At 47.3% G+C, this 23,922-nt stretch overlaps 1 protein-coding gene across 1 annotated transcript in view; it reads left to right on the forward strand.

Moving 5' to 3' along the window:
* The window catches only part of LOC138296834 (exportin-5-like), a 723,294-nt gene that overhangs the window by 687,576 nt on the left and 11,796 nt on the right, over window positions 1-23,922 (forward strand). The window contains exons 29-30 of the mRNA XM_069236301.1: window positions 9,920-10,057; window positions 14,498-14,662. Coding sequence (XP_069092402.1) covers window positions 9,920-10,057; window positions 14,498-14,662 — 303 coding nt within the window. The remainder of the gene's footprint in view (window positions 1-9,919; window positions 10,058-14,497; window positions 14,663-23,922) is intronic.

Genomic DNA, 23,922 nt, shown 5'->3' on the forward strand with positions numbered 1-23,922 from the left:
ACTCTCCTAGGATGCATCCTCCTGGGCCTTGCTGGTCCCCGGCAGCTCCACTTTTCCACTAACTGCAAATTTAACTTTGCCAAGGCTTGTTGGTGGAATTCCCACACCGACACCCATCTGCAATCTTCACTCCAGCATGTGACATCTTCTGCATTCATCAGGAACTCTTCTCCGGCCCTAGGGCTGCAGTGCTGACCTGTTCTTCCTCACTGTCGACGTGTTACTGCAAGTACAGCTGGGTGGGTAGTAGCTCCTACTCCCCTGGACTCCACTGACACTTTTGGACTTGGTCCACTCTCTCCACAAGTCTTCTTCAGGAATCCACTGCTGGTTTCTTTCAGTCTTGTCTAGGTGTCTTCTTTTCTTCTTTTCCTTCCTTTTGGGTTGTCTGGGTAAATTCCAGTGATTTGCTCCTGCTTTCCTTGTCACTGCGGGCACTGTGTTACCTCTGTGGTTTCTAGTATTCCCAGCTCCCCCCTGCACATTCCATTTACATAGGTGGGGAGTGTAGGAAAGTACCATCTTGCCTGGCATGTTACCCCCATTTTTTCACTGTATATATGTTGTTTTAGTTTTATGTGTCACTGGGACCCTGCCAGCCAGGGCCCCAGTGATCATAAGTGTGCCTGAATGTGTTACCTGTGTAGTGACTGTTTCACTGAGGCTCTGCTAACCATTACCTCAGTGGTTATGCTCTCATTTCTTTCTAAATTGTCACTAACAGGCTAGTGACCAATTTTACCAATTTACATTGGCTTACTGGAACACCCTTATAATTCCCTAGTATATGGTACTAAGGTACCCAGGGTATTGGGGTTCCAGGAGATCCCTATGGGCTGCAGCATTTCTTTTGCCACCCATAGGGAGATCTGACAATTCTTACACAGGCCTGCCACTGCAGCCTGAGTGAAATAACGTCCACGTTATTTCACAGCCATTTTACACTGCACTTAAGTAACTTATAAGTCACCTATATGTCTAACCTTTACCTGGTAAAGGTTAGGTGCAAAGTTACCTAGTGTGAGGGCACCCTGGCACTAGCCAAGGTGCCCCCATATTGTTCAGGGCCAATTCCCCGGACTTTGTGAGTGCGGGGACACAATTACACGCGTGCACTACATATAGGTCACTACCTATATGTAGCTTCACAATGGTAACTCCGAATATGGCCATGTAACATGTCTATGATCATGGAATTGCCCCCTCTATGCCATCCTGGCATAGTTGGCACAATCCCATGATCCCAGTGGTCTGTAGCACAGACCCTGGTACTGCCAAACTGCCTTTCCTGGGGTTTCACTGCAGCTGCTGCTGCTGCCTACCCCTCAGACAGGTTTCTGCCCTCCTGGGGTCAAGCCAGGCTTGTCCCAGCATGGCAGAACAAAGGACTTCCTCTGAGAGAGGGTGTTACACCCTCTCCCTTTGGAAAATGGTGTGAAGGCAGGGGAGGAGTAGCCTCCCCCAGCCTCTGGAAATGCTTTCATTGGCACTTTTGGTGCCCATTTCTGCATAAGCCAGTCTACACCGGTTCAGGGACCCCTTAGCCCTGCTCTGGCGCGAAACTGGACAAAGGAAAGGGGAGTGACCACTCCCCTGACCTGCACCTCCCCTGGGAGGTGTCCAGAGCTCCTCCAGTGTGCTCCAGACCTCTGCCATCTTGGAAACAGAGGTGCTGCTGACACACTGGACTGCTCTGAGTGGCCAGTGCCAACAGGTGACGTCAGAGACTCCTTCTGATAGGCTCCTTCAGGTGTTGCTAGCCTATCCTCTCTCCTAGGTAGCCAAACCCTCTTTTCTGGCTATTTAGGGTCTCTGTCTCTGGGGACACTTTAGATAACGAATGCAAGAGCTCATCCGAGTTCCTCTGCATCTCTCTCTTCACCTTCTGCCAAGGAATCGACTGCTGACCGCGCTGGAAGCCTGCAAAACTGCAACAAAGTAGCTAAGACGACTACTGCAACTCTGTAACGCTGATCCTGCCGCCTTCTTGACTGTTTTCCTGGTGGTGCATGCTGTGGGGTAGTCTGCCTCCTCTCTGCACTAGAAGCTCCGAAGAAATCTCCCGTGGGTCGACGGAATCGTCCCCCTGCAACCGCAGGCACCAAAGAACTGCATCACCGGTCCCTTGGGTCTCCTCTCAGCACGACGAGCGAGGTCCCTCGAATCCAGCAACTGTGTCCAAGTGACCCCCACAGTCCAGTGACTCTTCAGTCCAAGTTTGGTGGAGGTAAGTCCTTGCCTCCCCACGCCAGACTGCATTGCTGGGAACCGCGACTTTTGCAGCTACTCCGGCCCCTGTGCACTTCCGGCGGAAATCCTTTGTGCACAGCCAAGCCTGGGTCCACGGCACTCTAACCTGCATTGCACGACTTTCTAAGTTGGTCTCCGGCGACGTGGGACTCCTTTGTGCAACTTTGGGTGAGCACCGTTTCACGCATCCTCGTAGTGCCCGTTTCTGGCCCTTCTCCGGGTGCTACCTGCTGCTGAGAGGGCTCCTTGTCTTGCTTGACGTCCCCTCTGTCTCCTGGCGCAATTCGCGACATCCTGGTCCCTCCTGGGCCACAGCAGTGTCCAAAAACACTAACCGCACGATTTGCAGCTAGCAAGGTTTGTTGGCGGTCTTTCGGCAGGAAAACACTTCTGCACGCCTCTCCACGGCGTGAGGGATCCGTCCTCCAAAGGGGAAGTCTCTAGCCCTTGTCGTTCCTGCAGAAACCTAAGCTTCTACAGTCCAGTAGCAGCTTCTTTGCACCCACAGCTGGCATTTCCTGGGCATCTGCCCATCTCCGACTTGCTTGTGACTTTTGGACTTGGTCCCCTTGTTCCACAGGTACCCTCGACTGGAAATCCATTGTTGTTGCATTGCTGGTTTGTGTCTTTCCTGCAGTATTCCCCTATCACGACTTCTTTGTCCTTTGGGGAACTTTAGTGCACTTTGCACTCACTTTTCAGGGTCTTGGGGTGGGCTATTTTTCTAACCCTCACTATTTTCTAATAGTCCCAGCGACCCTCTACAAGGTCACATAGGTTTGGGGTCCATTCGTGGTTCGTATTCCACTTTTGGAGTATATGGTTTGTGTTGCCCCTATCCCTAGGTGTCCCCATTGCATCCTATTGTAACTATACATTGTTTGCACTGTTTTCTAAGACTATACTGCATATTTTTGGTATTGCGTACATATATCTTGTGTATATTTCCTATCCTCTCACTGAGGGTACACTCTGAGATACTTTGGCATATTGTCATAAAAATAAAGTACCTTTATTTTTAGTATAACTGTGTATTGTGTTTTCTTATGATATTGTGCATATGACACTAGGTGGTACTGTAGGAGCTTCACTCGTCTCCTAGTTCAGCCTAAGCTGCTCTGCTAAGCTACCATTATCTATCAGCCTATGCTGCTAGACACCCTATACACTAATAAGGGATAACTGGGCCTGGTGCAAGGTGCAAGTACCCCTTGGTACTCACTACAAGCCAGTCCAGCCTCCTACAGGGAGTCCTGTGTTCGCATTAAATTTTTTTAGTATATGGTTTGGGCTTTCCCTGGGGTCACTATTGGTTATTGCTATTTGCACTGTTTTCTAACCTTTTCTATTCCTATTACTGTTTACTAGTGTATATATTTAGTGCATTACCTCCTATTGGATGGTTGCCCTTCTAGTATTTTGTGGTATTGTGTTCCAAAAATAAAGTACCTTATTTCTGTAGAACGGAGTGTTTTCTTTCATGTGTGTGTAAGTGCTGTGTGACTACAGTGGTATTACTTAAACTTTGTATGTCTCCTAGATATGCCTTGGCTGCTCATCCACAGCTGTCTCTAGAGAGCCTGGCTTCTAGACACTGCCTACACTTCACTAAGAGGGGATACCTGGACCTGGTATATGGTGTAAGTACCTTGGGTACCCACCACACACCAGACCAGCTTCCTACAATAACCTTGAGTTTCAAGCTGTTCACTTAGCGCTGAAAGCATTCCTACCTCACCTCACCTCATTCACAAGGTTGTCCTAGTCTGGAAGGACAGTATGACAGCCATGTACTAATTACAAAGGCATGGCAGGGGGAAACAGGGTCTCCACAATTACCTCTTTCACACACCATTTGGAGATGGGATCTACTTCACAACATTCACCTGTTAGTGGAATATCTCAATATCTCTCTTAGACGGACAACGATTTTGCACACCTCAGCAGGATGCAGCAACAAGTCCAAGAGTGGGAACTCCACCCTCAAGTCCTCCTCCCATACTTCCACAAATACGGGTTTCCTCAAATGGACCATTTCACAACTGCAGAAAACACAAAAGGCCCAAACATGGCTTTCAGATTCCCGCACCCAATATATCCACGGCTAACGCACCATCAGTGAGTCAGTGAGGGATATTTGCCTTCGCTTTTCATCTTCTCCATCTTCTTCCATATCTCGTTTAGAAGCTCAAGCAAACCTCTCACAATGATATTAGTGGCTCCCATTTGGTCCTGTCAGCCCTGGTTGCCAACCTCACTTGTCCTCTCTCTAGTTCCCCACAAGAAGCTCCCCAATAGGCTGGACCTTCTCACTCAGAACCATGGAGAAATCACCCACCCAGATCCCAAAGCTCTCGACTTGGCAATCTGGCTCCTGAGGTCATACAGTTGGTTACCTCAGTCTACTACCCGAGTGTATGACCATCCTTAAAGTAGCCCATAGGCCTTTGACCCGCTACGCTGCAAAATGGAAAAGCTTTGTTGGTTACTGCCATTTAAAACATATTCATCTTTTCAAAGCCAATGTACAAGACATTGGGGGTTATTCTAACTTTGGAGGAGGTGTTAATCCGTCCCAAAAGTGACGGAAAAGTGACGGATTTACCACCAGCCGTATTACGAGTCCATTATATCCTATGGAACTCGTAATACGGCTGGTGGTATATCCGTCACTTTACCGTCACTTTTGGGACGGATTAACACTCCTCCAAAGTTAGAATAACCCCCATTGTCTGCTACTACCTTCATTTACAAAAAACTGGACTAGCATTCCCATCTATAAGAATACATCTCGCTGCAATGGCTACCTGTCTACAGCATCGAAAACAATTTTTTTTATTCAAAACCCCAGTCATTGAAGCCTTTGTGGAGGAGCTCAATAGTTATTCCTCCACGGGTCCCACCTGCATCCTCATGGAACCTTAGCATTGGTCTTTCACGATGTATGGGCTCTCCATTTGAGCCCCTGCATGCATTCCCTCTTCAGTACCTCTCTTGGAAGGTGGCATTTTTAATTGCTGTTACCTAATCTTAGACATATTAGTAAGGTGGAGGCGTTAACCTTGGAAGAACCTTTATTCCAGCTCCCTAGAGACAGGGTGGTTCTCCATGTAGAAAAGTGCCCCTTTTGGCACAGAGTCCCCAAGGGCTGCAGCATGTATTATGCCACCCAAGGGTACCCCTCACCAAACACAGTGCCATTGCAGATTGTGTGCGTTGGTGGGAAGAAAAAAGTAAACTTGACATGGCATCCCTGTGTAGGTGCTATGCCCGCAATCCACTACCTGTGGCATAGGTAAGTCACCCCTCTAGCAGGCCTTACAGCCCTGAGGCAGGGTGCACTATACCACAGGTGAGGGCATAGATGCATGAGCAGTATGCCTCTACAATGTCTAAGTCCATTGTTCGACCCTGTAAGTGCAGTGTTACCATATTGAGTACCTGGGCTGGGAGTTAGCATCACGAACTTTACAGCTCCATGATGGCGTCATTGAATGCTGGGAAGTTTGGTATCAAAATGGTCCATGGGACCACTGCCTGCTCTTTAAAAACATTTTCACATGAATTCACAAAGGGAAAGGAGTCCCTTAGGCACCCCTTCCCCTTTGTGAATGGGGTAACACCAATTTGAAATTGGTGCTAACTACGTTTATTTCGCGACTGCATTCACAGTCACAAAACAAGCATATATACCATTCAGATTCGGTATTAGGAAGGGACGCCCTAACATGCCCCTTCCTAATACCAAATCGCAAAACCCAAATTGCGATTTGGTAACAAGTTACCGAATCACAATTTGGGCTTTGTACATCCGAAAAATAATTTTTCTGGTCGTAAACAGACCGATTCTGCCCGTTTGTGACTAGAAAAATGCTTTGTACATGTGGCCCTAAGTCTCTACTTTTGAAATTTAAAAGTATTACTTACCTGAAAATTGTTGTATCTTTGAATTACAAATAAAGTACTTAAAAGTGATATATTCTTGAAACTGTACCTTGAAACTGTACCTACCTGCAACAAAGATCTTTTGGTTCTCGAAATAAAGTAACAAAGTATATTTTTCTATACATAAACATTTGGCCTGGAGTTAGTCATTAACTGTGTGCCTCATTTCGTGACTGTGTGTGGACAACAAATGCTTAGCGCAGTACCCTCTGATAAGCCTAACTGCTCAACCATTCAACGTAGTCTAGAAGGCAGGCTCAGTAGGCATTGAGGAGGTGATAGGTTTTTGATACAGGTGAACCTACCACAATTATGACAAAGCCACAGTCCGGACCTGGAAGAGAATGTCCCGATCGAGGAACTGAGCCTCACTATGAAGTCACTAAATAGATGGAAGGCGCCAGGCGCGGACGGGTCCCCAATAGAATGTCATCAGACGTATAGCACCCTCCTCAGTTAGAAACTGCTGGAGGTCTTCTTGGAGGCAAAAGACAGGGAACCCCCTTAGACTATCCTTACGGGAGGGTATTGTTTGCTTTATGTTAAAGCTGGGTAAGGATCCAGCGGATCCTTCCTCTTAGAGACTCCTGACCATGCTCCGCTCAGACCTCGAGATATTATGTAAACTCGTGGCTTCTCAACTGCATGTAACAGTTCCAGAATTAATCCATGAAGACCAATGTGGCTTTATGCCTGCACGGAGTACTTGCCACAATTTAGGCAGACTAACACATGTTCTACATACCTTTATCGGGGAGCGAGGGCTGGTCTCCCTGGACCCCGAGAAGGCATTTTACATGGTAGAATGGAACTGTTTAGTGGCCGTTCTGAGGGGAATAGTGTCCAGGGTGAAATACTGTGCCTGGGTGCGGCTACTATATACTGAGCCCTCTATTTGTGTCAGGGTGGGAGGTGACCTCTCTGAGCAATAGCAAGTGGGTAGGCAAACCAGGCAGGGCTGTCCGCTGTCACCTCTACGCTTTGCAATTGCAATAGAGCCCTCAGCCCTATTGTTAAAAGGTGAAATGAAACTCTGGGGCATCGGAGTGGGCGACACCACACACATCATATCCTTGTATGCGGACAACACACTGGTATATGTTCGACCCCCAGCTACTCTGTGCCGTTCCTAATGCAATTGTTGAGAGAATTTGATGAGGTCTGTGGCCTATGGGTGAACATTCATAAGTCACTCCTGTTCCCACTAGGATAGTCTGGTCGGGAAACCTCTTAACCAGCTGCCTGATGTGGGTCTCCATTGGGGAGCAGGACGTTTTAAATGCCTAGGGAGGTGGGTCACACACACCAAGGCAGAACATAAGCAAAGAAATCTGGACAGTGTAATACAGGGACTCATTTACTCAACTGCCTTGTGGAATAGGCTTCCTCTCTCAATGATGGGTATTTTGGCTGTTGCAAAAAATGGTCTTTCTCACACGCGGCCTCTACTCATCCAAAACTCACTCTTTCCCCTTGCACCAAGGTTCTTTAAAAAAAACAAAAAACTGGATAATCTGTTGTTCTCCTTAGTGTGGCCGGGTGGCTGCAGCAGGGAGGCGCTTGCGGTTCTTAAGAGGGATATTGGAGGGGGCGGGGTTAGCTATCCCAGACGTACTGCTGTATTACTATGCAGCTCATTTGCAACATGCTGCCCATTGGCTAGAAACCAGACGTCTGGGAGAGGAGGTTGCTGGAGGTACTAGCAGGGGGCGACACATTAGCTTGGCTATTGATGCGGGGGCAGATCGGATCACCCTGTGCCATATCCAGCAACAACTACAGCCGCTGTCTGGGAACATGTGGTCCAGAAGGTTGTCCGTAGAGCCCCCTTTTGCAGGGTCCTGCACATATGGGATACTGCACCCTTTCATGCTATCGACAGATATGTCCATGGACCTGTGGAAAGTGGGGGGATGTCAAGAGGTGGGTGACCTATACCCCAATGAGACATTTATCACTTATCCTGATGCCCAAGAATCCTTTGGGGGTAGGCCTTGGGCAATTCCTGCAGTATGCTAAAATGGAGAGTGTGGCAAAGGAGATGGACTGAATTCCCCGCAGGCCCACCCACCTCAGAGGTACTGGCTGGGCTCGATGGGATGGGGGGGGGAATAGGGGAATGGGGGTGGGGAGGATCGGATTGACTGCATTTGATCACGTTGTTTTACAGGGCTCTACGGGGAATATGAGCAAAATACCAGTTTGGGCCCACAGAACCTGGGAACGTGAATTGGGGAATCTATTGATGCTATGAATTGGTCACGTGCATCTGCAGTAGTACGTACAATGTTATGCAAACCACCGGTTTAAGTTGTTGCATTTCCTGTACCTACACCACACCTATATCACACCCTTCAAGCTGAACAGGATAGACACCTCTAAAAGTGCTAGGTGTGCACGTTGTGGGGGGAAAAAGATGCCACCTTCTTACATTTAGCATGGGAATGTGTCAGTGTCCAGTCCATTGGGAGGCAGCAGGTGCCGTGCACTGAGAGAGTCACAGGATTGGTGATTCCATTGACCCCCCTTATCTGCTTGCTGCGAGCCCTGAACAGACCCAAGGGTTGGAAGATCTCATACAGGCTTGCTCAATTAGCCCTTGTTTTAGCAAAGTGCCAGGTGGCCATTTACTGGATGGGGAAAAGGGAATCCAGAGGTTCAATGGCTGGGGGACATTCTGGAGGGGCGGGGTAGGAGCAGCACCTCAAAATGACCGGATCTGATGATAGGGCTGCTGAAGAGATGGAACTCGGGGCACAAATACTAGATATTTCACCATGGATGTGGATTTAACTTCTGAGACTGATTCAGATGTAGAGGCGTGATCAGCTACTGAGTTAATACTGCAAGTAAGTTTGTGACGACCAGGTGAAATAATGTGATGTTTTCTCATGGTCCTGCCACTCGTGGCCTTGGATCCTTAACTGACCCATGATCTTTGCTTTATACTGTCATGAAATTATTCACCATACTGCGAAGGTGTTCATGTATAGATCTGTCGATAATATGTATATCTGTAGAGAAGTAAGGTGCTTCTGTCAACCTGCACTGAATGGTTGGTTGTATGGTTTATACAAAATCAATAAAATACAGTTTAAAAAAGTAAACCTTTTGGCATTCTTTAAAGTGTTAAAAAAAAGTTTAATCTTCATTTTGAGAAATTGTCATAATTATTGTCCCCAACACTGACAGCTGTTGAGTTTTATCCTGAGTTAGTTACTCTATTGAGCGCTTAGGACGATCAATGAAGATCCTACGCTACAGAAGTGAAGGGTACACACCGGTGGTCTTAGGTCTGCATCATGGCAATCTTCATTGAAGGCATAAACAACCCGCGCAGGCAGTGTGGAACTAGCAGATTATGACTTCATGGAAGGTCCTTATTAAGCTGAACTAAGACCACAGTATGTAACCTTTCCTTCTACCTTTTGATTTCCAATAGAAAACCCCCTGTGAACTAGGATTACAAGTAACATTTCCTTTTCAGACAGAGGACCAGTGCAACTCACTGCCTCGTCTGCTCTCTTTTTGTGCCTCTGGACCTGTTAAATGCACATTTCGTCCACGATTTGTTTTGAATGATAATCTTACTTTAAAACCTCATAACTCTATAGCTTCTCTTTATATATTCTTTTTATCTTTGTCTCACATAGATATGTTGTTCTTCTTGCCACACACACAATGATTCTTCCATGTTAATTACTGTGTTTTTTTCTCATTTCAGATGCTCCCAGGCACTCTTTTTGCGAATGCTGTTAAATATTTCTTCACCATGGTTCTGAAAGGATTACAAGTGCACGGAGATTACTACTTCTGCAGGATGGACCTTATTCAGCTAGCCTACAACATATATTGTGCTCTGGTAAGGTGGTGCGTGTAGTTTTATGGAGGTCTTATGGAGATTCTGATGTGATATTTGCTAGCAGACTGTGGGACTAGTGCATAAAAGCACATGCATTTACCAGACCAACAAGGAGTGGCTTTTCCATCGGACATACCCTCAAAGAGTTGCACATACTAACACAAAGGCAGACACAAAAGATGCTCATGCAGGCATCCTTTAACACCATCAGAATGCACAGAATGGCACCCATACCACATGCTGTATCCTTGGAGAGCCAGATGTAACTCCATTTGTAAGGCAAGGGAAAGTCTTGTTTTCTTTTACCTGCCCTGAATTGATGAGCCCTCCACGTTTTCTGCTCATCTCTGTGAGAGACCTTTTTTTCACCTTTGACAGCAATTTCCCTTACGAGTGGTTAAGTGAATTCATTCATCTTGCCTTCTGTAAATAAGAATTCTGAAGAAGATCTTGATATACAGTACCACCCCTACTTCCAGAAAAGATGCAGGGATCCTTTCTGGGCTATATTATCCTTCTACCCACAGAGACAGTGGTGCGTTCTTTGATCGCCTTCCCTCTCAATTCCGGCATTCATTGTATCAGGTTTTGCCAGTGTATCTTCTCCACAGCTTACAAGTGATACATAACTCAGCTGCCCACCTGATTCTAAATCTTCCACCTTCTCTCGTCACCTAAATCATTGCCACTCGCTCCCTATTAAGAAACCTTCCTCATTTAAGGCATTATGTCTTGCATACAAAGCCATCAACAACTACTCATCTAAAAAAATGTCTAATGGATACTTCACCCTGAAGATTGTTCACCTGTAGAATAATACTAGACATCTCATAGAGAAATCTACCTGCAGATTCCTTACTTTGAATTTCCCAGGCGTCAGACTGAATCTGGAAACTTTTGTGTGAGAGGTACAGCTGCGTGCTGTCTGGTGGCTTCTTTTGGTTCCGTGCAGCGACGGTGGTGTCATTGGCACCGGAAGGGACACTGCGGTTACCTATTTAGGCACCACCCAGGTGTGCGGACGTCTTTCTGCCAGTTAGTGCTGATCAGGAGAAGAGCTACCCCTCCGTCTCTTTTTAAGAGTTTTTTTCAACTTTGTGTCAACTATTTATGATAGTGTTTAGGATGTCCTCCAGGAAAGCAGGTTTCAAACCGTGTGGCCCCTATCACCATGCCATGTCAGTAACAGACCCGCACTTCATGTGCTTGTGGTGTTTCAAGCGCGCCCATAATTTGAAGTCATGCTCGGACTGCTGGCCAAAGTGCCAAAAGCTTTGAGGGAGTGGTCCCTAAGCTGCCCTTGGCCCAGTGGTCAACGTCAGCCAGCACGACTTCTAGGCGGTCTATGCCCTGATGGAGAAGAAGAGTGCGGGACTGCTCCAGGAGCCCCAAGTCCTCTTTGTCCCACTTGAGGTCCTCTGGACACTCAGGGAAGGGTAACAAGAAGAATTCTAAACAGACTTTGACTTTGCCTCATTCATTGGCTGACACGACGAGTGAGGAACATTGCGTACCAAGCACGTTTCTACGGAGCCATTACCAGGTCCGACTCAGAGCCTTCCCCCATTTCTGGGAGCTGGAGTGACCCCCCCTCCCTCCCTCCCAGTTGAAAGACTTCTACCAGGCCATGAGCCCCATAGTAAAGCAAGCCGACCCCTCCCAAGTGCCTTTGGGCCCCGGAGGGTCGGAGGCGGTCCATCAGGTTCCGCGCTAATGGCGCAGGCGTCGTCTTCTATAGGGTCTCACAGATCCAATATCTGATATGGATCAGTGCCGATCGTGCCAATGAGGCCTTCTCTGGCACGAATCCCAGTGCCATTCAGAAACGCTAGTCCTGATGACTGAGTCAGAACAGCGTCAGTTGACGCCTATACTGGTGGCGACAGGGTCCATTGGTCCTAGGTCCTTGCCTGAGCGTTTTCTGAAGCAGCCAGGCATGGGGTAAGAGTGGAAGGGGGTGCTGGACCCTTTAAAATACCAGTTAGAGACCCCAACTTCATTGCACTGGTATGAGGAACTAGGAGATGCCAGTGGAATGTACACCTTTCTGTGACCAAAAAGGAGGAGGGGCCATCTTATGCAGTGGTGGTGAAGAGGGCAGTGGAAGTCCTTGACCTCGAACTTCCCTCTGTGGCGGTCAAGATTAGCCTCTTGACGGACCTGAACTAAAAATGACTGCCGACCTACAAGCCTGCAGAGACGACGGAAGATCACAGCTGCTTTGGCCCCAGCCCTAACGGCCTGTCTCCTGACTCGAAAATCTGCAACCAGCGACACATCCTACAGGGACCAGCAACATCTGAAGCCTCAGAGGACTGCCCTGAATCCCAGCACCAAGAAACTCCCATGAGCAGCAGCTTTGATCAACAACTAACAACATTCTTGCAACTTTTCGGCAACTTCAAAGACCTCCCTCTTCCCGCCGGAAGCGTGAGACTTCACACTCTGCACCCGATCCTCCCGGCTCGTGATCCAGAGAACCAACACCACAGGGAGGACTCCCCGGCAACTGCAACTCAGTGAGTAGCCTGAGACGACCCCTCTGAACCCCCACATTGACGCCTGCAGAGAGAATCCAGAGGCTCCCACTGACTGCGACTGCCTGTAACAAGGGACCAGACGCCTGGACCAAGCACTGCACCCGCAGCCTCCAGGACCAGAAGGAACCGAATGTCAGTGCAGGAGTGACCCCCAGACGACCCTCTGCCTAGCCCAGGTGGTGGCTGGCCTGAAAAGCCCCCCTGTGCCCTGCCTGCACCGCTAGAGTGACCCCCGGGTCCCTCTATTGAAACCAATACAAAACCCGACGCCTGCTTTGCACACTGCACCTGGCCGCCCCTGTGCCACTGAGGGTGTGTTTTGTGTGCCTACTTGTGTCCCCCCAGTGCTCTACAAAAACCCCCTGGTCTGCACCCCCAAAGACACGGATACTTACCTGCTGGCAGACTGGAACCGGAGCACCCCTGTTCTCCATAGGTGCCTATGTGTTTTGGGCACCTCTTTGACCTCTGCAGCTGACTGGCTCTGAGCTGCTGGTGTGGTAACTTTGGGGTTGCCTTGAACCCCCAGCGGTGGGATGCCTATGCCCAGGAACTGAGACTTGTAAGGGTCTTACTTACCTCACAATCTAACCAATACTTACCTCCCCCAGGAACTGTTGATTTTTGCACTGTGTCTACTTTTAAAATAGCTTATTGTCTTTTTAACAAAAACTGTAAATGTTATTGCTCTAATTCAAAGTTCCTAACTTAACTGTGTGGAGTACCTTGCATTCTATGGATTTACTTCAAATCTTGAACTTGTGGTTCTAAAATTAAATTAAGAAAATATATTTTTCTATATAAAAACTATTGGCCTGGAATTAAGTCTTTGAGTGTGTGTTCCTAATTTATTGCCTGTGTGTGTACAACAAATGCCCTCTGATAAGCCTACTGCTCGACCACACAACCACAAAACAAAGCATTAGAATTATCTACTTTTGCCACTATCTTACCTCTAAGGAGATCCCTTGGACTCTGCATGTTATTTCTTACTTTGAGATAGTATATACAGAGCCAACTCCCTACAGGCCTCACTGCAGTTGCAGTGCCTGTTGCCTCTGAGGTGCCTATGGGGGCTGCAACTTCATCTTCCAACTCTCCTCACTGCTGAGGATCACCTGGGTGTCTCCTCCTTGGGTTGAGTCCCCCTGGACCTTCCTGGCCCCCAGCAGCTCTGCAACTCTTCATCTGCAACTCTTGCCTTTGCCAAGTCAGTCCACACCAATGACTGACTGCAACTCTTCTCCTGCTCCTGTGCTGCATAGCTGAATCCTTGTCTTCACCATTGATCCGGTCCTGTATCTCCAGATGGGTGGGTAGTAGCGGCTCCTGCCCCAGCCGAACACTACAACTCAAACTGGACTTGGTCCCCTTCATTTGCAGGTCCTCTACTGTCAGGATCCACCTTTGGTGTCTTCCAGTCCTGCTTGAGTCTTGCACAGTCCTTTTCCAAACTTTACCTGTGAGTTTAGGGAAAAAATAAGTACTTACCTCTTCTCTCCTGGTCGCTGGGGGTGGGGGGGGGGGGGGGGGAACCCTGGTACTTACCTTTTGGGTTTCCTAGTTACTCCAGCTCCCCTCTACAGATTCCACTTCTTTGCGTGGGGGACTGACTTTCGCATTCTACTTACTTAGTATATGGTTTGGTCTCTCCCTAGGGTCTCCATTTTCTGTTTTCACTGTTTTCTACCAAAGGTACTTAGTGAAAGCAGTCACTTTTTCAATAAGTGGCTTTTCTCCTCAGCAAGTGGATGTTCCATTAGTTACATCAATTTTCTAGTAAACCTTTTATGATTTAAAACACATTTTGAAACCATTTGTATGAATTGATATTGCCATATTAGTGTATTTTCCTGTCTTAGTTGAGCTATATAAATGTTTAACCTTTCCATGTCTGCAGCGTTATCGTTATAACGAATTGAGAATGGTGATGGAGGATGTTCCAGACATTGATAAGTCTGCCTTGGAGCTGTTTGATAAAACACTTTCCAACCCAATTGCATCGAAAAAGGACGACGAGGCTAAGAAGGACAACTTCAGACGCCTTCTTAAAGGCTGTTTTGGGGTAAGGAATAAGCTTGAGATGCATACAGGCACTAGATAAGAATCCTTGCTCAAACGTCAGCGAATAATGTGTTCTACAAACAATAGGGATGAGGCATGATGTGTATTTTGATGTCCAAATGGAATGGAGCAGGAAGCAATAGATGTTAAAGCAGGTTGCTCTTTTTAAAAGTTGTACAAAGCATATTACCAAACATTCATAGATGTTTTAATAAGTGTAATGACATATTCAGTAGCAAGTTGTTTGTAGCCCCTTCTGTCAGATATTTGAGGTGCTTTATTCAAGAAATGGGTTGATGTTGGTGCCAGTATGAAGTTCTGAATTTCTTGAATGATCACAACACACCAAGACGTACAACCGGCATTACGGTTGGTCACAATAACTTGTCCTTTTTGTTTCACTCAGTGCAGCTTTTGTCAAGCCGGTTTCAGACTCCAGCGTCTCATGGCGGTCTCAGGAGCCAAAATATTTGATGGAAATCATCCCATCTTGCAATCAATTTTCCACTGTGGCAGAAGAGTGCATAGCCTTGTACCCTCTGCATTCCCTTGTCTAAGCTCACCAATCGTGCAAAAATGGAGCGGGTAGGGGGGTGGGGGAGACAAATCCCCACCTGGCAACATGGCAGACTAGTAGCAACCTCACCCTGCTTCACCGGCTTGTTGCTCAACCCGATGCTAATCCTCCAGGAGTCTGAACCTCCTGCAAAAGAGCAGCATCCTGAAGCAAGTGACACACAGTTGCGCCGCAGAGAAGTGGTTTCAACCGTGGGGAGCAGGACCACCAACAAGCCTTTGCAAACGCAAATGGTTGTTACAAGGAACATTGTAGGTTTTTGAGGACCAGCAAGGTCCTAGTGACTAAGCTCTTGGAAGAGTCAGGGCAGGAAGGAAAGCCAGCTGGAGTTGTAGGGGTCCCCATGAGTGACCTACTGGCAGCAGGCACAGGGAGACCCAGAGAGGCCTCAACAGCACAGTTCCACGTCGCAGGAGCTGCAGAGTGGAAGCTGGTCTTGGAGCTCGAAGGAAGAGCCAACAAGACTTGGCAAGAGCAACAGTCCTGGTACACAGGGGTTCCGTTCCAGTGGCTACAGCAAGGGTCCACCATCTCCCAAGTTGGTCAGAAGGCAAGTTTGACCCGGAGAGGACCACAGAACCGCCACCTGTGAGCAGAGCTTTTCTGTAGTCTGTAGGACAGCAGGATCCACCAGCCGGTCATTGTCATCTTGAGGTGCCTGCGGATGCAGGGGTGTGCCTCCTTTACTTCAAGGGAGATTCCTTCTTGCTTTGTTGATACAGGGACAGTCCTTGTGACCCTGGAGATGCACAGCCACGGATGTTGCTGAAATCTTGCAGGAGCTGGGGAAACAATGTTGCAATGGGAGCCCTCTCAACTGGATACAGTCTTGTTTCACTTTCAAAAGCTGGCCAGCAGCGGTTCTGGAGGCCAGGAGGAGATGATGTCTTGCAGAGAGTTCCTTGGAGAGTCTTGCTCGACGAATCTGAGGACCCACCCTCAGGGGAGCCCTTAAGTAACTCTAAAAGGGTATTAGTCACTCTGTCGTGACCCACTTATCAGAGGGGGCAAGGGGCGTCATCTACCTGATCTAACCAGTCACACTCCCAGGGGCCTCTGCCTACCTTGTTATCAAAATGGCAGAATCAAGTGGCCTCCTGGCAGAGCTCTGTCCACCTCCCTAGGGGAGGAGCAGGGCGGGGGGGGGGGTGGTCAGAGTTTGTTGTCTGTTTGGCAAGGCAAGGGCTAGGGCTTGTGTTTGTGCTATAACAATCCTGGTAGCCATTTGAGAAGGTAGAATGGAATGCTTTGGAGAGTCTTACTGGAGGCTTCTTCGGTCGCGATGGAATCTGGTGCTAGGCTTATCTGGATGTGTGTATGTTACCTGGGTGAGGTTTCGCCCCTGACAAGTGTTCAATTGACAGCTCTTATACTCTCGTGGTTTAGGTTGCAGTTGCTCACATTTTTTCTGTCTGTTCCAGCCGACCTTTAGGAGTCTCTTAATCAGACTATTCAGGATCCCCACGATGTGGCTACGTTCAAGCCTGACACGACTGACTGCTTGGGACATGCCATATGTACCAGTGTAGCTCTTTGGCACCATGTCTGAATGAGGTTTACAGCCTTCTTCAGGGATATCCAAACATCTTTATTGGTTATGTTATTTGACGGCTCCTGCATTTGTAGAGACAAAGTGGACTTAGCCTTGGAATGTTACAAGGAGAGTAGAGCCACAACATATTTCTTAGGTCTCTGCTCCCATCAGGCAATTTGTTCCACAACTTTGCCCTCTCCGTGGCTCCAGTAGAGGTTTCCTAATTCATCAACTCCAGCCCACTCTTATAGCCCAACAGGCTTTTCAGCCCATTCATGACAGGAGCCGTGGTTCTCATAGACAAAATATACAGCAGGTACAATGTGCAACTCAGTCCCCCGCAACAGCCACAAAACTGCATTAGTGTTTCCTTACCAGTACACAGCCACCCTGTCTGGAGCAGGAGCCTGTATTTCCTCCAAAGATGGCAGGCCAGCACAACAACAACAACAAACAAGCTGGTCCTCCAAAGTGTCCACCTGGGTTATGCCCTTCCGTTCCTTTCTACCCTGCTGCATTTTCCACCCCCTTCACGATGGCTGATGGAGGACCATCTGTCTGTCTTGCCTCATGAAGCCAAAGAGACCTCCGAGATTATTTCAGCCTCTGCACTAGGAAATGGGTGTTACTCCAGCTACTTCCTTGTGCCGAAAAATGACAGAGGCCATTGTACTATTTTAGATCCATGCCCTCAACATTTTCCTGTGAAAGGACAAATTCAAGATGCTCACACTAGCCCAGGTATTGTCATCCAAAGATACTGGATAGTGGTGTTGGACTTGCAGCACTCCTATTTTGACACCCCACTCCTACAAGCCCTACCTGTGGTTCATGTTGGATCCAGAGCATTTTCAGGTTGCAGTGCTCCCCATTTGGTCTCAAAAGTGCCCGTTGGGTTCATAAAAGTGAAGACGGTGGTCGCAGTACTTTTTTGGAGGCCAGGCTACTAGTCTTCCTCTACCTCCATTTCTGGCTGTTGAAGGCGGGCTCTCACCCCAGGCAGTCGTCAGCCGCATTGTTGGGGTTCACTATCAGCAAACCAAAGTCACACCTGACTCCTTTGCAAATGCTCCAGTTCATCTCAACCATTCTGAATACAGTACAGTTTTGTGCCTTTTCCCTGCGACGTTGAGTCTAGGACATTCAAGCAGTGATCCCGATGTTTCAACCTCTGCCTTGGATCTCACTGAAGATGATTTTGAGGCTGCTAGGATTGTTCCTCCAGCTACTGTGGCATGCCAGATGGCACATGCAGACTGCAATGTGACCTTAAATCCCAGCAGGCACAATTTCAGGAAAATCTGTCGGACTGTATCCAGATTTTGGAGGAGACTGAATAAATCTGCACTAATTTAATACTGGACCGTGATTGAATCAGTGGCATGCCCATCTCCTTACCCCACCCAGGGCCGGCTAAGGTCACAGTTGTATCACTTAATGTTGATGACATCTGGGAGAGGTGGATTGCAGAGGCTTCTGGTCTGCAGCGGAGACTCGACTCCACATCAGTTTGTTGGACTTGCGGGCAATTTGCTTGGTGTTGTAGACTTTCCTGCTCACCAATAAAGGAATTCCGGTGCAGGTGCTCACAGGCAGCACCACCGCCATGTGGTACTGCAAGAAAGAGGGGAGGATAGGGTCCTGGGCCCTATGTCAGGAGTCCCTGTATCTCTGGAAGTAGCTGGACCGCCAAGGAATTTCTCTGTGGTTGAACCACCTTTAGACATCATTAAACTCCAAGGCAGAAGAACTCAGCTGCAAGTGACTAGCGAATCACAAATGATAGTTGCACCTAGAGATGGCAGGGACCGCCTTACAGCAATGGAGCGATCCCTGGCTTGATCTTTTCACCACCACTGAGAACACACAATGTCACCACTTTTGTATGCTGGAACTCCCAAGGCAGCTGTTCCTCAAAGACACCTTCTGTCTAGACTGACGTGCAGGACTCCTGTATGCCTTCCCACCATTGCCTCTCCTGCCCAGAGTTTTGAAGATCAGGAACGACTGGACCCAAGTCATCCTAGTGGCATTGGATTGGTCCAGGAGATTGTTACCTGGAACACCTGGGGATCCGCATGAGTCCTCTGATCAAACTGACACTTCGGGAGGATCTTCTGTCACAGCAGCAGGGCAGAGCGCTGCACACAGACCTAAACAGTTTGCATCTCCATGCTGGGAGAATAAACCGTAGACTTCTTTCAACATGCAACCTAAGGTTTGTGATGTCATCATGGTGGCAAGGTGGCCCTCCACAAAATCGAAATATGCTGCTTGTTGGGACAAACTTGTGGGTTGGTGTCACACCCAACGTATTGACCCATTAAAGGCAAAAATGGTCTGTAGTAGTATTGTTTGTTCTGTCCCTATGCCAGAAAGGGCTGGCTCTGGGGTCAGCTAAGAGCTAGTTTTTGGCTCCTTTGGCTTTCTTGTGGTTGACGGATCAGCCTTTGTTATTCAAATCGCCCGTCGTGATAAGGTTTCCAACATTTGTTTCCACAAAGCCTTTTTTGTTGCCTCAGTGTGATTTTAACTTAGTCCTCACATTCTTGATGTGCACTCCTTTTGAGCCATTTTGCAGTTATCCTTTGAGACTTCTGATCTTAAAGACTGCCTTTCTCTCACAATAACATCGGCCAGACGTGTGTATGAACTTCAGGCTCTCTACATCTATCCTCCTTATACCACCTTCATCCCTGATAAGTTTATTCTGAGGATCTGAGCTTCATTTCTACTGAACGTAGTCACTCTTTCATGTCGGCAAGTTTACCATCTTTTCGGCATTATTTCGATATTGATCGTACTAAGAAATATCTAGTGGGCGATCAACTCTTCATAGAGCAAAGAAGGGTAAATCAGTGACAATGGATTGGGCTTTGCATAAAGATCTGCTATGACCTGCTGAATAAGCATTCCCCAGAGGGCTTGTAGGCTCATCGACTAGAACTAAAGCGTGGAGTTCTGTCCTGGACAACTGTCAGGCAACTACGTGGGCGTCTGTACACATATTCACAAAGCACTACTTCCTTGAAGGTCAGGTAATGTAAGTTCCATTTTGCCTGCTCTGTCCTGCAGGATATTCTGGTACGAGGTAGTTGACAGACCCGCTGCCTTAGGAAGTACTTCTACGGTATCTATTCACAAGGTAAAGAAACTGTAGTTAGAAGTATCAGGAGAATAATTGACTTCCCTTCAGTAATGATCTTTCTGGTGGATACTCTGTCTAACCACAGGCGCCTCACCTACCCAGCTGTGACCTCAACTTTTTCCATCTTAAAAGGTCCCAATCTAGAGATCTGCACACTGGTTATTCCAATTCTGATGGCCCCTGCATCTAAGGGCACGGGCATCCTAGGCTGCAACTGAGATCCACACACATGGGTGGTGGTTTTATGTGACTCTGCTCAGCGCTTCCAGAGTGGAATGGTGTTGGCATAAAAGCATGATACTAGGAAGCAGCACTTGAAAGATTTCTGGATTCAATCTGATGCATGCAGGTTATTCAGAAGGTAAAGAAAACTGCAGTTAGACAGAGTATCCACCAGAAACACTGTTATCAATGGTAAGTAAATTTGTGTTTTTAGCCACATGATTCTGAAAACCTCTGTATTCACTTTTGTGATGAGGGCCTAGCCCTAAAAGACCAGGTATTGGTTTTGTCTAGATTTCTTGTCATGCAAAAAAAAAAAAAAAAAAAAAATTGACAGTGACATGTGGTTTTCCCTAAATAAAAATGTCACCCTAGGAACGACATAAGTGAGTGTGGGGGTCACGTGGTGCTTCTAACAACCAGGGCTACCCATTGGAACCTGAATCAGTAGTTGGACTCCAATAACTGTAAAATATGGACTCTGATCCCCCTGGGCACTGGGGTCACTAGAGCATCACTATCAGGACACTGGTGAAGCCGCTAGTATTTTTGCTGGGTGTCTTAGTTATTTGGGAGGCAGGGTTTCTGATGGTTATGTCCTCCTGCAGATTCCTTATCTTTCATGTGAGTGGTGCTAGATACAACCTGTATAAAGGTTGTTCCTCCTCTTTAGAGGATTGCAGATAGTAGGGTTATGACTCCAATGCGTCTGGTTTACACATTGAACCTTGTTTCTGTAAGTCCTCTATATGATACACTTGATAGCTTCTGCATCTTGTTGGTGCTGTACACCTAATGGCATCAGAGTAATCTCTTGGATCATGTGCACATATAGGATTCTGTCCTCCTGGGCCTTCAGTGGTGTATGTGCCCTTGTTCTCTGTTTCGGTCGGGTTTGCAGGCTACCATCATTGTGGGTACATCCTTTGTGGACTGTGGTGAACATCTGGGCAACATCACAGCACAGTGCTTGTGGTCTGTGTTGGCTCACTGCCTAAACGTAAGGTTGTTGGATCTGTAGGTAGTCAGTCTTGCCATCTTAGGGATGCTATTCACGTTTTTGTTGGTCAACACCACTCCAACCTTTAATACATAGGATTAATGAGGTCTTGAGCCTTCAGCATCAACTGCACCCTTCCATTATGTGACAGTGTTGGGACATACAAGGTGCCGACTGGTGTGCTTGTGTCAATTCCTGGTACATTTTTGACACCCCATGAAGGAGTGCAGTAAGGAACCGAGAGAGCACAATCAGCAGTGACAATGATACGGTTGGCAGCGTTCTGCTGGCGTGCCGTTGCTGCTGCCAGCAGCTCCACCATACCGCCTTCTGATGCCATGACCGTAGCTGGAATTCTGCCAGCCTTCTGGCAGAATTCCGGCTTCGGTCATATTTTGGTGGACGGTTGGTAGCCACGGCAACGGTATGTTGGTGGCCGTGGCGGTAGGCGGCATTTGCTGCCATTGTTATAATGAGGGCCTATGTCTTCTGGCGGATGCTGCTTTCCTACAGGTTCCTCACCTTATGAATGAGTGCCAAAGCAGTACCCTTCCAGGAGGCAATTCACCAAGAAGTCATTCAGCACAACCCTGGAGAAATATCCATCACTGTGTGCCTGGGATGCAAGAATGTTTTGCAAATGTATGCAAGGTTGACCAAGTGAATGCCCAGCAGATGTTAGCCACTGGCACGCCTTTGGTTATTGCAGTGGAAGTAGCCATGACCCTCAAAGAATGGGCTTGAATGACAGCTGCAGGGTCTTTCTTGACCAAGGCATAACATATCTATATGCAGACTGTAAACCAATGTGAACTTTTCTGCTTGGCTTTCACTTTGCCCTTCTTTGCTCCAGAAAAATCTGCAATGAGCTGATCATCCAACTGTGTACGGTTGATGTAAGAAGACAGTTCTCTCTTCCTCCTGTCTGGGATGTAGAAGAGGGGGCAGTAGGATGGAAAAATGTCAACTGGCCCAGGTCAAAGACAGTTACCACTCTGGTTAGGAATGAAGGTCAGGTGCAAAGATCCAGTTTATCCAGGAAGAAATCAGTGAAGGATGTCACAGCCAAAAATGGCAATTGTGCTATGGTTCAAAAGGGGGTGCCATGAGTAATATTTAAACAAGATTCATTGCGGAAGAATAAAGGTAGTAAGAGGAATTAAGTAATACAAACATTTTAGAAAAACTTACAGTAACGACTTAAAATACAGTATTGACTTAAAATGCTGGTCAGTGATACCCAATTTTAGGCATGAAAGATAGCCTTTCAGAGTAGCCACTAGTAGGCCATGCTGGACAACAGATATTGTAAATGCCTAAATAGCTTTGACATGCTAGAGTGTAAGAGGTTCAGGCCTTCCGATTCATACCAGTGAACACATGTATTGGGCTGTCTAGAGGCAAGAAGAAAGTTCAGTATCCACACATGCAGCCTTATAGGGATGATGTGGAGGACCCAACACTGCTGCTGCAAAAGCAGTCCCACCCTGTGTAGGTGAGGACATGGGAGCAGAATGCTGAGCTCTGACAGATTGGCCTACCAAATTATCCTCACCCACACTACATGATCAGGGGCCACCCGGTGGCCACTAGAAAACTGTTGCTGTGGAAAAAAAAGTTTCCAGGTCCAGTCTGACTCCTGGGATGTTCATTAGGTGATGAATCTGCAGTAAGATTTAATGTCTCTTAGAAGTACTGTTGTAATGGATACTTCTAACTGCATATCCCTCACATTCTGAATATCCTGTATGTCAGACTTGATCAGTAAACGTTTCAATTTCTCACCCACGAAAATTACACCCTGTGATGTCACTGTCGCTATAAAGCGCCCACTCTGGCATCCAGACATCATTCCCTTTTTCTGCACCTTTTGACAGATTCCGAACTCGCTAATCTGTGAAGATTTCTTCATATAAAGAATTTCATTGTATTTCAGAAGGTTTTTTCTTTTTTGGTCCAGGGCTTAGGTTGTCTCCTCAGAGCATTCAAGGTTTAAACCTCGTTATTTCTGAGAGGCTCAAATGGCCCTAGACATTTTTCTGTGGTGTCTAGGGTCACATCACAATACAAAGTTGTGCTATTCATGTCATACCATGTACCCTTAAGCTATGAGGAAATAGGGTGTATTATATGGTGTGGTAATTCAACAATAGCACGAAAAAGATCCACCGGAGGGTGCCAGATATGTAGATTTTACAAGAAATAATAAATCTGTGCATTTTCACTCAACCGCGCACAAGCCTTGGCAGAGTCAACAAACTGGACACTTAGGAACTTAGATGCATGTCAATGCAGTTGGTTAGAAGTACTTGGGGAAACCAACTACAGCAGGAAGTTAGTCAGAGGAACCAACAAGATCTTCAAGATTAATTACCTTCACAGGAGGAGCAGTCTTTCAACAGTTTCAGGCACTTTATCCGTGTTGTAATGGATCCCTATGGAGCATGAACGACATTTAGGGGTCGCAGCTGCGACACCCTCCGCTTGCGACGCCTGACACTGCCTCTGTGACCCCTGGCCTCAGAGGTGGCAAACTCAGTGCAAGAAACACAGAGGCAGCTGGTTCTTATGGACGTTACTTGGGACGCCACTTCCTTGTTTTTAATCAGTGGGAGTACAGTTAGCTGGAATATGACCCTTCTTGGTAGCTGAGATAAGTAAAAAAAAAAAAAAAAAAACTGTTTAAATGTATGTTGTGCGCATGCTTGTGGGTGAGTGTGCGTATGTGAAAAAGTCTGTATGAGTGAATGTGTGTTCCTGTAAGCATTTGTGTGAGTGAA

Source organism: Pleurodeles waltl, chromosome 5, assembly GCF_031143425.1.
Source record: "Pleurodeles waltl isolate 20211129_DDA chromosome 5, aPleWal1.hap1.20221129, whole genome shotgun sequence".
NCBI lineage: Eukaryota > Metazoa > Chordata > Amphibia > Caudata > Salamandridae > Pleurodeles > Pleurodeles waltl.